Source organism: Candoia aspera, chromosome 4 (genome assembly GCF_035149785.1).
Source record: "Candoia aspera isolate rCanAsp1 chromosome 4, rCanAsp1.hap2, whole genome shotgun sequence".
NCBI lineage: Eukaryota > Metazoa > Chordata > Lepidosauria > Squamata > Boidae > Candoia > Candoia aspera.
This window is the reverse complement of record NC_086156.1, coordinates 84369325-84384524: the sequence shown is the minus strand read 5'-3', so window position 1 is coordinate 84384524 and position 15200 is coordinate 84369325. Positions and strand designations below refer to the sequence as shown.

Genomic DNA, 15200 nt, shown 5'->3' with positions numbered 1-15200 from the left:
ATCCTGCACTGAGGGCAAGGTTTCTTTTTTCCAATGTTGTGCCACATTAATTCTTGCCACTGTCAGCATATATTTTAATAAACTGAAATGTTTTCATTTGTATTCTCTTTACACATAATAAAAATATTTGGGTTTTAATTCAAATTTTATTTTCAGAATTTTATGAATGTTTTGATGTATTTCTTTCCAGTACCTTTGGGTCTTTTCGCATAACTACCACATATGGTAAAATGTTCCCTCTTTGTTACAGCATGTTCAAAATTTATTTTGTATGATTTATCTATCATGGCAATCATTGAGAGTTATATACCCATCTATAGAAAATTTTATACCAATTTTCCCTCAAATTGTAGCTTGGTGTAAATTTTATTGATTTTTTCCTCAGTTCTTCCCACTGTATCACTGTTACTACTTCTTTGAAGTTTTGTATCCATTTTATGTATGTATGTATGTATGTATGTATGTATGTATGTATATATGTATGTTCTGTCTCCATGCCATATTTAAGTAACAATTTGAAAATACATCCTAATAGATTATCTTGATTCTGTATTTCAAAGTCTGTCATCTCTCTCAGGGTCCTTCTTTCTTCTTTAATATCATTGCTTATTTTTCCAGTTATTTGCAAATACATTAACCATGGAAGATTCCTTCTTTCATTAAGCAAGCCTTGTTGTGTCTTTAGTCTATTTCTTGAGTCCAGATGTATCATATTGGCATATGTGATCAGATCTTTCTTAATTGTCTCTATAATATAATCTGAGATTGGGAAAAGCTAGTCCACCTCTCTAAGTCTTGCAAAACTCTGAATCCTACTCTTGTTTTTAGATTCCTATTTAATTTTTGTCCCTTTGCTCCCTTCTTTGAAATTTTTGATATGGCTTTACTGCATCTGTAGTAGAGCCCAATAAGTCAATGGAAGTCTGATGTAGTGTTCAGCTCCAACAAAATTAGTCCATTCCTGGTTGAAGTTTTTGAATCCTAACAGATCTCAATCTGTTTATTTAGTTGATACAGTTCAGCCATGGCATTATTTCTCTATGCTTGCAATTCTTGGTGATCCTGGTATAAAGACATCCTATAGCTCAGCATCTCAATGCTCCCTTCTCAGTTCTTGTGTATCTTCAGGTAACTCATCAGCATCATCTGCATAGGAGCTGGAGATTATGAATCTTGAAGACCATTATTCTATGCAGCATCTCATGTAGTATTTTCTGATCTATTAGCAATGGCTCTGCCCAGGAATTAACCAAAGAAAAACATCACTAGGCACAATACTTGTAAATTTGTGTCAGAGAACACCAAGGACTCCACAGTTCAACCCTAAGCTACATATATTCTCTTCTATTGGCACTTGTAAATTTTCCAGGGATTTTTGAAAAGTCCCTGAATACTGAGCTGGGTGGAAGGATAACCTAATCTTATCCCAACTTTCAAAAAATATCTCACCGGCCGAACTGAGGAAGGCACCAGGTGGGGTGAGAAAGTGATATTGAGGAGGGCCTCATGAGCATCCTCTCCATTGAACGGTGTTGTTGGCTTATTAGTGACGCTGATGCTCAAGTTCAGTTTCTTGACTTCCCAGCTGTACTGTAAGACCTGCACACCATCTCGTCTACAGTGGAAAAGAATAGTAAAATTGAGGGTGGATGATCAAGAAAGCACATGTGCCCACCCACTCAGTCCTTAACTATGGTCAGGAGTGGCAAGGACAGCAATGGGCAACTATAGTCCCAAAGATTTAGGACTATAAACCTCATAATTTCCAGGCAACATTGGGGTTCCTGGAAATTATCATCCAAAACACCTGGAGGAGATCAACTGGCTTATCCTGCATTAGAGCAAGAAGTGGGAACTTGTAGACTACGTGCTCCTGTCCCTAGCTGAGAGACAATTTTTGCTGAAATGCTTCTAGAGCTGTGCACTATTTTTATTCTCTGGTGAAGAAACCCCACCTATCGATGCCAGCCACTAGAAGGGTTCTAGGGCAGGTCATCTGCCTGGGCAGTAACAGTAGCATCCACTGATCATGATTTTACCCGGTGACTTTCTAAAACTCAGCACTTACCCCATCCAGGAGCTATTTATTGCTCTGGAGGGAAGTTCACAGGAAAGGGACTTTCTTTAGTGATGATGATGATGATGATGATGATGATGCAGAGAGCATTCAGGAGCAGACAGAACTCAGCCTATATATATGATTATTTCCAAAGCCAGCATTTCCTCAATCTCATTTAAACATATGTTTAGCATAACTCTGTGTTATGATGTTTAGAGTTATTTCACATATTCTTTTTCTTCCCCAGCCCATCCTTCCCTCAATAAGCCAAGCTCTCTCACCTGGGCAGCTTTTGGTTCTTTTCATTTAGAAAGAGTGCCTGAATCTGCAAGTTGCTATTGCACTGGTTGTCAGTTCCACATTCCTTCTGAAACTGAATCTGAAAACAGACATTTTGAGTAAACAAAACAGGATAAAAGACAGGGGGAAGGGGGTTCATATCGTTTGTAGGCGCCATTATGTCAACTTTCCCTTAGCTGGTGCTGTCCAGAAGCACTGGAATGCAACTCATGGCCCCTTCAACAAGCATGGCCAGAGAAAGCCCTACTTGGTCGAACAACCAAGCACTAAACGGCCCAATGAAGGAACTACCAAGGAGAGAACAACACCCTCACCAACACTGTCAGGGCAAGCCACTGTATATAAGCAAAGAGCAAACCCCACTCCCTTCCAGCACAGAAGATGTTGCCCAGTCAGGCAATGAAACCTCTGCAAGAAAACAACCAAGCTCAGAGAGCACCAAGGACTCCATAGAAGCTGTTTTAAAAGGCAAACTGGAGTGCATCAGGATGGGAAGAAAGACTTCTAGAAGGAGGGCTCTGTATGTTCAGAGGATTCATCCTTCACTACAATTCAGCCACAATTATCATCTCTCTGCAGATTAGCTACGCTTTAAGAAAGCTGCTACTGATGCCAACCAAAGCGTTCTTTTAAAAACTACTTCTATAGAAGCGGTTTCCAAGGGGAACATGACGCACAGAGAAGACAGAATCAGCTCTTTGTTCTTCCCAACTGTGAACATCTAAAAATGATTCGCCGCCCACCTCCCCACCCACCCCTCAATTAGACTTTTGGGAGAGCTTCCCTCAGTACCAAAGAAAGCTTTTAAAAGTCTATTTATTGCAATACAAGTAGAAGAGATTATGAGTCAGATGCAAAGGCCTCACAGGCTGCTGAGTTCATGGGCACTCTTTATGATCTCCTCTCTCAGTGAGTCTATTTCTTTATAGTCATTGCCTCCAACATCCTTTCATGTATATCCTTCTTCTTGATCCAATCTATTCAGCTCTTGCTTGTCCAGGAGATGGCAGCAAAGAGAAGCAACAGCCAAGCCTAGGACTTTCAAGTGTTGTTTCTGTTCCTGCAGGCGGATCTCCACCAGTGCCCAAAGATGCAACTCCCTAACTTTGGTTGGGTCACCTGAAAGTGTTACACTATGATAAAACAGGGGAACTGATGCTAAAATTATCACGCTATATCTGTACACATCCTCCAAACAGAGATATCAACATAGGTTCACTTCAGCCTAGCTCAAGGTATGTGAAAAACTTTTCCTGGAATGAAATTTATTCTAAATCTTAAAAATAACGATGACTAATCTGGTCCACCAGATGATGCCAGAGGACCACTTGGTTGGTGAATCATTAAGTGATACAGGAAACTGAAGAAGCCTACTTACAAATAATTTGCATCTGCACGTGTAAATGCAGAGACATGCACACAAACTCCTCCCATAAAGACATCACCTGTTTGCTTGTTTGCAAAAGCCTGCCACCCACTACTGGTTGAAAGATGCAGCGTTATTGTGCAATCTACATGGCCATTTCAACTGATGAGGGGAAAGATGAAGAGGATGCGCGAAAGGACTAAAGAGAAGGAAAAACTAACCTCAGTGTGGTTTTCACGAGGCTGATCGTCATTCAAAACAGGAAATGCATTAAGAGAGCGTGGTCCCAACTGGAATCGCCTAGACTTCTCTGCAAGAGAATACTTCATAGAGAACGCAATGGGGTGCAGCTTGTCTCGCACGTCATTCTGCAGGACGAGCAACAATTTATTTCAGAGAGCCCTAAACTCAGTTCTGAACCTCTGTGTACCTTATGGAGGGACATAAAGAAGTAGGTCCTCTCCATTCTTGCCGCAGGTCATACTGATCCTTCATCATCACATTTTACTCTGATGGATCCTTTCTTCTCTGTTCTTGGTACTCTTTTGTTGAAATATAAGGAGGCTTATCATACTAAATTATCCTGCCTAGTACTCTCTATCAGTACAAGTGATACAATGGTTAGAGAAGCCTTTCATCAGGCTGGTGTCCTCCAAGTATATTGGGAATACAACAACCCAGAATTTCAACCAATGTTAGCTATTCTACATCCAGGAAGCCACGTAAAATAACTGCTTCGCACACATGTTTATCTGTTTTAGGAAAGCTCCCCAACCCTCCCTATAGGCAAAAACATGGCAAAACCTCTGTTCTTATCATTCATAACAACGTAATCACATCACTGGCCTATGCTTAGCAATCCTTGGTAGCACCAATTTATGTTTAAAAAAAACCCTGTACTGCTGATCCTGTATTACATAAATATAAACAACCAAACATAAATGACCCTAAAGTCTTTAGGAGAGAGAGGACAGGATAAGAATAAACTAAAGAAATATTGCAGCCAAGATGGTCTCTGGCTCTCTTAGCTATCTCATTTTATGACTTGAATTGACCACTCCTAACCTGTAGAAGGACTTTCAGAGTTTGGCACTTGCTTGGCATGGAAAATTGTCCCTTGTAGACTGCAGAATTGGTCTCGGCAAAACACACACGAGGTGGCCGGTGGCCCTGGTCGGCTTCCACTATGTAATCCAGCTCTGAAGCCAAGAGAAAAGAAAAAAATGAATCAGAGACATTACCAAGATCCAGCAGCCTAGATCCTCAGCCTAGACCCTCTGGTTCAAATAAAGTTCTGGAATGACACTACCAAGTAGATGAGTTCTAAGAAAAACTGAAATGTTTTACAGGTAGTCCTTGCTTACTGACCACTCTTCAGCAACCGTTTGAAGTTATGGTGGTGCTGAAAAACGAGATTTACTACTGGTCCTCAAAGTTGCAGCTTTTGCAGCATCCCCACAGTCTCATGTTTGCGATTTGGGCAGCTGACAAGCAAAGTCAAGTCACAGTCACATGACATCAAGCTTAACGATCCAAGGTGATTCATTTAATGACTGCAGCTGGAACTGACGTCCTAAGTTGGCATGGTGATGTGACATTTCATTTAACCATGTTGCTTAGTAGTGGAGTTGCTGGTCCCAATTGTGATCAGTAAGTGAGGACTACCTGTACAAGACTGGTATGTAATCTCACACCTAATTTGAATCCAGGGAATGAAAGAAAAAAACAAAACGTATGCACTAAAGATACTGGGAGAACCACAACCAGCTCTCACACATTAAGGACAAACATTCCAGGGCCAGGAGACCTTGGCAGTGAGTGAGTCCCCCTACCCTCTCTCTTTACAAACAGGTTCTCCCAAATGGAGCAAATCTTCCTACTTCTACTCACTGATAGTTTCCTTGTATTTGGGGTCTCCAGCACTTTGGGAATAGGAGAAGCAGAGCTGCACCTTCATGCTGTTAACAAGAAGATTAGGAGGGGAAGGAGAAAGAAAGAAAAACCAATTTGCTCAGTAAGGTGTACAAACATGATGGGCAGGAGTCCACAGTGACAGGTAACAGAGGCTCCTCCAAACAAAACCCAAACATGGAATGCCTTGTTTCTAAAGAGAAGCACATCAACCTAAGCTTAAAGACACACTGCGCAACCCAGGGAGCTTCAGTCTTGGCATGTCAAGGCTATTGCAGCAGCACTTGACTTACTGGTTGATTGATTTGATTTCTGTAGCCGCCCATCTCAACAAATGACTCTGGGTGGCGTGCAATCATAAAAACATAAAAAACAAGCAAACAATACAAAGTAAATATATGTGGTCACAGAGTAAAACTATTACCATAGATGTTAATATAGCCAAGAAATGGGGCCCTTAACACACTTAAATTAGGATGTTCGGTATCTGGTAATTAACCAGTGCCAAGCTTTTGGGGGGGATTACTCTGTTCATTTGCAGCAAGGAGTGATATTTCAGAGGCCCAAAGCTCTCTTTGAAAAATCAGTTCTTGCTAAGAGAAGAGGAAAAACCCACTTTTTCATGCAAAAGGAAGATCTCCCCCTCTCTCAACTGTTTTCAGTCAGAAAATTCTCAGGGGACGTGATTTGTCTATTTTGGTCAAGGGACTATTTCGTCTTATTTATTTACTCAGTTGGCAGTGTATAAGAGAGCCTTTTCCAACTTGATGCCCAAGAGATGTACTGTGACTGCGATTCCCAGAATTCCTAGTCATCAAACTCTGGACAGTACCAGGCTAGGAAAGGATAATTTAAGTAACTAACTATAATTAACTGAAGAGGGGAGGGTCATGTGCAAATAATTCTGTGACAATCCACTTTAGAGAAAGAGATGCCCATTTGTCTTTGCTTTCAGTAGTATCTTTTCATTTTGATTCAGTGCTACCTTATATATTCTTAGAAGCTCACTTAAGGAAAGCTAAGACATGCACAAGGTTGACCAATAAGTCATACACGATTTTATACATGTCATTTTTGCAAAGGCGTTTTTGAGGAAATATTGCTAACTCATGCAGAAAGGAACCAAAAAGAATTTGAAGTTGGAAAAAAAGAGATGCTGACGAAATCATCAGTAACAAACCCAGTCACCCTTAAACAAAGTCCCAGTTTAGACATTACAAATGCCTAACACTTCCATACGTTGAGGGATTCCAACTCCCAAACTAATGGCATGCTGGATAGAGCTATTGGATGGTGGAAACCAACCACATCTGGAGGGTTAGAATTTCTCCAGCTGGCTTAAGCCTGGAATAACTTGCATCTTATCAAACCCTCTCTCTTCTATGGGACAGGATACCCGGTTCCAAAAGCAACTCTACAAGTCTCTTGTGCAACTTTTATTCTTAAAAAATCCAGCAAGGGAAAGGACTCGACAGCGTCACCATCCAGCTTTCTCCAATGTGGCCTTCTACTCTGATTACCAGATGTTTTCCTCGTTCAAGTTGAACTTGAATCTCACCACATCTTATATAAACACTCTTGTTTCTCCTCCTTGCACTTGGTGGGGAGGGCAAACAATTGTTCTCCCAATTCTTTCCGACATCCTCTTAAATAAACTGAAAATTGGCAAACGCATTTCCCTTTCATCTTCCTTTCTGTAGGCTAAATATACCCAGCTGTATCATTATTGTGCTGTCACACACCTTCTTGAATGCCTGTGCATTCAGGCATGTATGTCCCCCAAAAGACAAAAAAACAAAAAGAAGATTTAGAAGGATGTTATTACCAAGAGTTTTGAGTACATTTGGCTGGGTCCAGAGGGCTTGGAGTAACAGTAAAAGTCTTGTTTAGGATATTGATCACTGGACGGGCTCTGGAGAAAGGTAGAGACAATAGGCATAAGGGAAAACAACAGTGAAAGGAGTAAATACACTTTTAATTGAAGTTTTTAATAAACGTATTAAAACCTAATATAGACTAAACTAAAAAGAACAAAGAAAAAAGTTCAGAAGGAGCAGAAAAAAGAAAAGGAAAAGGAAAAGAAAAAAAGTATAAAAAAAGAAAAAAAAGAAAAAAAACAATAATAAAGAAGTGGCTTCCAACCTTCATAACACCAAGCATAAGCTAATATAATAACTTTTCACCTTCTTTTAAAGTTACAAATAAGAAAACGCTTCTCCCCATAGGCTAACTTTTATCTATACGCAATCCAGAAATCATCATCTTTTCAGTCCTGGTTCAGCAAAAAGTCCATTAGGAGTTACCAGAAATATCAAACAAATAATTTATCCCTGATCAGATAGTCTAACTTTATATTCGTTCTTTTTGCTCTTCACAATCTTAACCTTTAAATCATTCCAATGGCATCGCAGGATTTAATCTTTCATCAATCTCTGGCATTCAAGAGGAGTCTTCAAAGCTTTCATCAGCCTACTTTGTAAATCCCATAAAGAAGCATCATCCAAGATTTCTTGTTGCAGCTGTTCCATGTCCAGATCCTCTTCCTGATTTGTCTTTTGTATTCCCATTTTGGTGATCTCAATTTTATTGTCTTCCATGCCTTCAAACTTTACAATGTCTATGTCACGCAAAAGTTTTAAAAAAATTTTGCCATCATCTTCTAAAAAATTATCCATTGAAATCTGTATCGTCTCTGGGATTTTAGTTTTTAATATCTCAGTCCAGTTATCAAAAAATTCTTTAAGTTAAGAAAAGTTTATAGCTGGCTTCGCTGTTTTAACTCTTTTCTGCCTGGTCCTTTAATTCCCCCTAGTGTCCATTTGCAACCTTCATCAACCCTCGGTTCCTAATATGGGTTTAATTCCTTTTCAGTCATTTCCCACAAGTAATTATTTAATTATATACTTGTTTTTCATACCTTACAGCAAAAATAACCAATATTCCAAATCTCCCTGGTCTCCCAATCCATTTAAAACTAAATCAAAAACTTTTTTATATTATGTTTTTTGCCAATTGTATATTGTTTTAAATTCTTAACTCTGTTTAAAATTGCTTAAATTCAAAGAAGGTAAAACTCCCCAGGTGTCAAATTAAGCTCACCATTTTGAAGGTCTCTAATATCCATAAAGTGGTTAAACTGAACATTTTCTAGTGTGATTAGAAAGTGAGTTCAGCTGGCTTAGTGTCCTTATTAAAGGCTCTGCTGCTGCTAAGAGCATAGATGTTGCTCCTGGCACTCAAACCTGTGGGAGACCTCTGTTTTAGGTCTCCTTGTGAGGAGCTGCCATTCAGAGCACTTGTGGATGATCTCCCATTCTCTCCTTCTCCGGAGAGCTTCGACAGACCGGTCTACTTGCCGGTCTTTCATTCTACACAGCAGTCGTCTCAGCTCTTTCATGGAGACAACTTCAGTCAGCCATGACTCACAGCAGAAGCCCAAAAAGAGTCAGTACAGATGTAGTGCATAAATAAAATAAAAGATCCCTAATAATGACGGTGGTTTTAATAACTCAGCGGTCAAGAAAATGCACTTTTATACATGCTCATTTGTTTACTTCCCCAGGACAAGATTTATAAAAGTGCTGCTCTTTTGAATCAGTGTAATTGGTACTACAGTCTTCCTCAAACTGATGCTCTCTAGATGAGGGGCATGTTGATTTCCATATTCATCAATCCACAAGACCATGAAGAGTTGAGGGCACCAGGTTGGAAGGGCTACCCTAAAAGATGGATTGGAATTTGCTTCTTCTTAAAAGATATTCCCCCTTTTTTAAATTAGTCCTAGTGGATAAATAGATATAAAAAGACTGCTTTTAACCCCTTTCACCATACTTATCAGCTGTTATTCATCTTACCTGAGCAGCAAGATATTTTCTGAGAGGGTTCCCACCAGGAGATCAGGATAGGAATTTCCATCCACATCCACTCCACCACTGAAGGAGTAACCAAAGGTCTTGATGACAGGTCCAAAATCATCCCCACTAATGATCTGCAAGAGGTGCAGAAAATGAGAAGCAAGGAAGGATATTTACAAAAGAGACCAAGATCTCTGCTTGGAGAGTCACAGATTTCCAATCCATGATGGCAGTACAACGGAGAAGTTGGTGGCCAAGCACTTATGAACAAGAAGTAGGACTTCCATTAACATAATTAGGTTATATTGATCTGAATGGACAAGAGTTCTGGGACTTGCAGTGTTGATGTATTCATTTATACATTAAATCAAATTTATATCCTGCCACAATCACAAAAGACTCTTGGCAGCTCACAAAGATAATAAGATGCAACATACATAAGAATATCTTATAAACTGGAGACAAAGAAATCTCCATCAGGAGGCCATTCCAGAGGGCCAGTCCCGTCACTGAAAAACAATGCTTTTGGGCTTCAGCCCTCTGATCTCCCAAAAATAAGAGACAACCAGGTGCTTCTCCCAGGAGGATCAAAGTGGGGAGTCTGGCAGGTAACTTGGCACCAATCTTGTATCTGACTGAAATCAGAGGAAGTTGGGCTTTACCAAGAATGACCAATTTGTAGCTTGTGGATTCCTGAGACCTTTCCGGCCATTAAATGATTCTGAAACTGCATAGTTGAAATTGGTGGCAAACAGACGAACAGTACCGCCAACAGAATGCCCTTCTATTTGCTCCTTGATTGTTGGAAAGAAATTACAGGAAATTGGTGTGCTAAGCCTTGGATAAGTTTAACATGCTAGAAAATTGGAGGCCTTCCCAAAAATAAAAAAGAGGCTACAACCCCCAGTCACACCTCATCCAGTGACATCACTATCCCATCCATTGTGGTCTTTAGCTGCCAAAATATAGCTCTTTAGCTTACTTTTATCTCTGGAATGCAGACAATTGGGGTTCAACCAAGGTTAATGATACCTTGACAGGAAGAGGATTCCCAGTCACCAACTGAACAATATAGGACATGCTACACATAATCTTAGAAATATGCTTCACCAAATGAGGTTAGGATGATAAAGAGGTAAGATGATAAAGATGCCTTTACCTGCCGTGGCTTATCAGCAAGGCCACCTACACCACTCTGGTAGATGTATACTTTCCCTGAACCTTCAAAAGGTGCTCCAATGGCAATATCTGCACAGTACAAAGGAGAGAATACAAAGAGTACAAAGGAGAAGGTGAACTTACTTCTGTTCTTCTGAGGTCTCACAGTTCTCATTACACCTCATCTAGATAGGTTTCCTTTTAGATTCCCATTGGAATTTTATCAAACTGTTACTCTAAAATAACTTCTCAAAATAAATATTTCTATTGTTCCCTATCACTAGTCAAAATCTAACATAGGGGCAAAGAATCTGTGGTCCTCCAGATGTTGCTGAACCATGCCTCCTAACAGCCACAATCAGCATGGCCATTTGAGAGGGAGTTGTAGTTCAGCAACATTCAGAAGCCACAAGTTCTCCATCCTGCCATAATGTAATATAATGTCTCTCTCCATCCATCACCACTTAAAGAATTACCATCCATTGTAATGCAACTTTTATCAACTTTTGGTTTAGCCCTTATAATAGTTGAGTCATTATTCAAAGGAAAGCTTGAAGGAATTTTGCTGGGAAAGTAATTGCAGGAGGGCAGTATAATAAGCATAGACTCTCAACCACTTGACTAAGACAAAATGAACTAGTCTATGTGCACGACTGAACTGTAACTAGGAAGGGAATTTGTCTATTCTTGATATTAGAATTATGATACAGGTTGCCCTTGTTTAATGACCACTCATTCAGCGACCGTTCAAACTTATGACAGCGCTGAATGAGTGGTACTTATGACCAGTCCTTGAAGTTCCAGCCATCGCAGCAGCCCCGATGTGATCGCAATCTCGGCATTTGGCAACTGGCCTGGATTTCTGACCATCGCAGTGTCCTGCAGTCACATGATCACTATTTGCAACCTTCCCTGCCAGCTTCCCACAAGGAAAGCCAATGGGGAAGACGGCAGGAAGTCCGGGGTCACGATCACATGAGGTCCTCACTTATCAACCCATGCTGATTTGCTTAATGACAGTAACCAGGGACTGCCGGGACTGCCATCACTAAGCGGCACAGTTGTGTGACATCATGCTTTACAATCACATTGCTTAGCAATGGAAATTCCAGTCCCAATTACCATCATTAAGTGAGGACTAGCTGTATTTTCATTTACAATATAATAATTATTTCCAAATATGAATCTCTACATATAAATGAACCAACCAATATTATGCACACCCATATTTTCCCTCATCTTCTTTTGGCGGAGAAACAATTCTTATTTTTCAGCACTGCAAAAGTAGCATCTCTGTCTGTCTGGTCTATAGAGACTATCAATTCAAGAAAACTACTTTAGGCTGCAAGAACACCCTCAGCCCCACCAGATGTGCCTCAGTAAATAGTGAAACATAACACTGGAACAAGAGCAAAAAAGCCTAACCTTGGAAACCATCTTTGTTGATGTCTCCAATGTGGGCCACAGAGAAACCAAAGGAAGAATTGCAGGGGCCAGTCAGCGTGAGGTTGGGGCTGCTGGGGAATGTCCCCCCAAGGTTCATGTAGACATAGACAGACCCACCCTTCTCCTCCTTCTGGTCAAAGTAGTATGGTGCTCCAATGATCAAGTCCTGCCACCTATTAATGGGGAATGGCAGATGAGTCATTTTTACCAATATATCAAAAAAGGCATTTAATGCATCTCTCAACTTCTCCCTCCAATGGACTCACCCATCACTGTTGAGGTCAGCCACAGCAATGGAGCTGCCAAAATAAGAACCCACTTGCTGCCCAAGGAGCATCAGTCTCTTCTGAAGAGTCTTGCGACCATCAGTTGCCATCACAAAGATGGCTCCAGTGTGATTATAGCGGGGGGCCCCAATAATAAAGGAGAACTGTTCTTTGTGCAGTATATTGGTGCTTGCTTCAATGGTGTATCCTATTAACATGAAATAACAAAGAGGATCTCTTTGATCTTCTCCCCCCTTCAAAAGAGAGAGAGGGAGGGAGGGAGGTCTTCTCACTCTTATTTATTTATTTACATTTATTGACTGCCCAACTCCAGTGGACTCTGGGCAGCGTACAAAACTAGAAAAAATAAAAAATAAAAACAGCTAAAAACATAAAATCAGACAGATAGCCCTGACTAAAATAATCTGATAAACAACAAAATCAACAGAACAAAACAGGGTCCTTAAACAAATCATAAACAACCCAGGCCTGGGACCAAAGTGAGGTTTTCAAAGCTTTCTGGAACCCAAGAAGAGAGGGTGCCATCCTTATCTCTGAGGGGATGCCGTTCGAGAGGGTGGGGCAACAACAAAGAAGGCACACTTCCTAGGTCCCACAAGATGACAGTGTTTAATGGAGGGGACCTGGAGCACACCCACTCTGCTAGAATGTATGCTCCAGTCCAAAGAAATGTATTGATTCAATCAATCAATCAATCAATCAGTCAATCTCCCCATTCACTGGTCATATTTAGATCATCCTATTTTCAGGTGTATAGACTTAGGAATGAACAAGCTTCTTGGAGGCACTCCTAACCCCCTTCATTTTACCTATATATGAACTGGCATGGAGATTAGGCAGTCCTACATTAATTAGAATTTTCCTTTTGGCTGGGATTTGAGGATGGCCTATTAACTTGGGTTATTCCAAAACCAAGCAATCTGAGCCCTTCAAATCGTTCTTAATTATGAAAAAGCAGAATAGAAAAGCTTTAAAGATTACACATAAATATAATCAAGATTTAACTCCTGGTTTGGCTTGTTCTGAAAGTATTAATTATAGTTTTCTTGTTTGGCCAAGAACTATATTCATCTCTTCACATACTAAACCAACTGAGCCTGACCACAGGATTGTCCTGCACATCGATCTCTGATTCTGAAGCAAAGCCTGGTGACCAAGCCTTTTTATGGGGAAAGCTCTCTACTTTAATCCTTCCTGACCTCTAATTCTCTAGCATGAGCATGGACCAGACCCAGCGTTCAGTCTCAAATCAGATTTCTTCATTAAGAAATCTCCATTTTGAAGATCCGGTGATTGAGATTTAGAAAGGAGGCCCTTAAGTTTTCACCCATACAAAATTTGCTTCTTCTCTGGACTCCTTTCTATTCTGTTCAGGTTTCAGGGAATCAACCATGAAGGCTTAAAAGATGAATTGATTTTAAGCATGTGTGACCTGTCATATATTTAAATTATGCTGTGTGTGTTCAGCATGTTCAGTGACATTTGTTGTGAAGATACTACATATCACAGACTATTTCAGTGATTCTCCTTTTAGTCCAGAGTGTTCAGGCAGAATAGGTGCGTTCCGTTCCAATTAAATGTTCCCATCTTGTGGGACCAAGGAAGTGTGTCTTCTCTGTCACAGCTGCTGCCCTCTGTCACAACATCCCCCTGCAGGTACACACAGCTCTCACTCTTAAGCCCCTTAAACCCTGACTGTGTTCTCAGGCCTGGGGTTAGGGTCTTTGTGGAGCCACTGTGAAGTCTTTTTCAATGTTATTGTTGCTGTTTTGTCTGGGCAGGTATGTTGTTTCAGTTGTGGGGTTTTTTTTTAAACTTGTGTATTGGATATATTGTAAGCCACCTAGAGTCTTTTTGAATGGCCTTAACAAATCTAATAAGTAAAGAAAATGAAAATAAAATGGGGGGCGGGGGCTGCACTAAATCACATCTTCAGCCAATGTGAGAGTTGATTGCAATTACCTATGTAATTGTTGCCATTCTTCTGATCTGGATAGGATAAATCCACTTGGTCCCAAATCCCTGGATAGCTCACATAACCCGTGCCTGTGCAAAACAAATGGCAATATGTAGCATTCTGATAAGACACAAACCAAAATCCACTATGCCTTTTGATGCTGTTTGAAAAGATTGTTACATTTCTTTGCAGGCTTTCACTTCTCAGCCACATCCAGCAATTAATTTTCAGAGAAAGTTGCTGGATGAGAAATACGATTGGAAGCTTCCACCGTTGCTTCGTAGAGAGTCACGAGGGGCTGAGGGGCTTCAAGTGATAAAGGAGAAGCAATGTCTTCCCCATTGGTCCCCACACATTCTCATACATATACACATGCACGCACGGATGCGCACACTCACACACGGACCTCACCTTCAGGCAGAAGTGCTCCAAACAGTGGGGAACGCTTCCATCTTGTATCGAACAATTATTGTGTCCATATAGACACTCCCCATACACACAAGGAGGTGGAAAGGAAAAATACTTCTTTCAATGTGTCAACTTTCAGAACACCAAGAAAGGCCTAAACAATTCAGCACTATTTTGAATTCATGCTTGCTTTGAGATAATGATGATCAAAGGGAAACACTTCTCTCCCAACTGCTTTTTGCTGGAATACAGGGAGAGTAAGGGATGGGAGGCTTATGAAGGGAAGGAGGAGGAGGAAATGAAAGATGTATGGAGTAAACAACCATGAGTGAAAAGAACAATGGAGAAGGCAGGGAACTGAGGGGATTGATTGGGAAAAAAAGGGAAAGGCAGGTCTACAAAGAGAGGAGAGAGAAGCAAGAAGTTTAAGGTGAGGAAAAGAGGCATGAAAGAA

The 15200-nt window shown here is 40.5% G+C and overlaps 1 protein-coding gene across 1 annotated transcript in view; it reads right to left on the bottom strand.

Annotated features, from left to right (window-relative positions):
- ITGA3 (integrin subunit alpha 3) overlaps positions 1-15200 on the bottom strand; it is a 71182-nt gene that overhangs the window by 19651 nt on the left and 36331 nt on the right. Inside the window, exons 5-15 of the mRNA XM_063300855.1 lie at positions 14344-14427; positions 12361-12568; positions 12074-12267; positions 10650-10738; positions 9491-9624; positions 7462-7548; positions 5616-5683; positions 4791-4924; positions 3947-4093; positions 2341-2438; positions 1450-1615 (exon numbers count right to left, since the gene is read on the bottom strand). Coding sequence (XP_063156925.1) covers positions 1450-1615; positions 2341-2438; positions 3947-4093; positions 4791-4924; positions 5616-5683; positions 7462-7548; positions 9491-9624; positions 10650-10738; positions 12074-12267; positions 12361-12568; positions 14344-14427 — 1409 coding nt within the window. The remainder of the gene's footprint in view (positions 1-1449; positions 1616-2340; positions 2439-3946; positions 4094-4790; positions 4925-5615; positions 5684-7461; positions 7549-9490; positions 9625-10649; positions 10739-12073; positions 12268-12360; positions 12569-14343; positions 14428-15200) is intronic.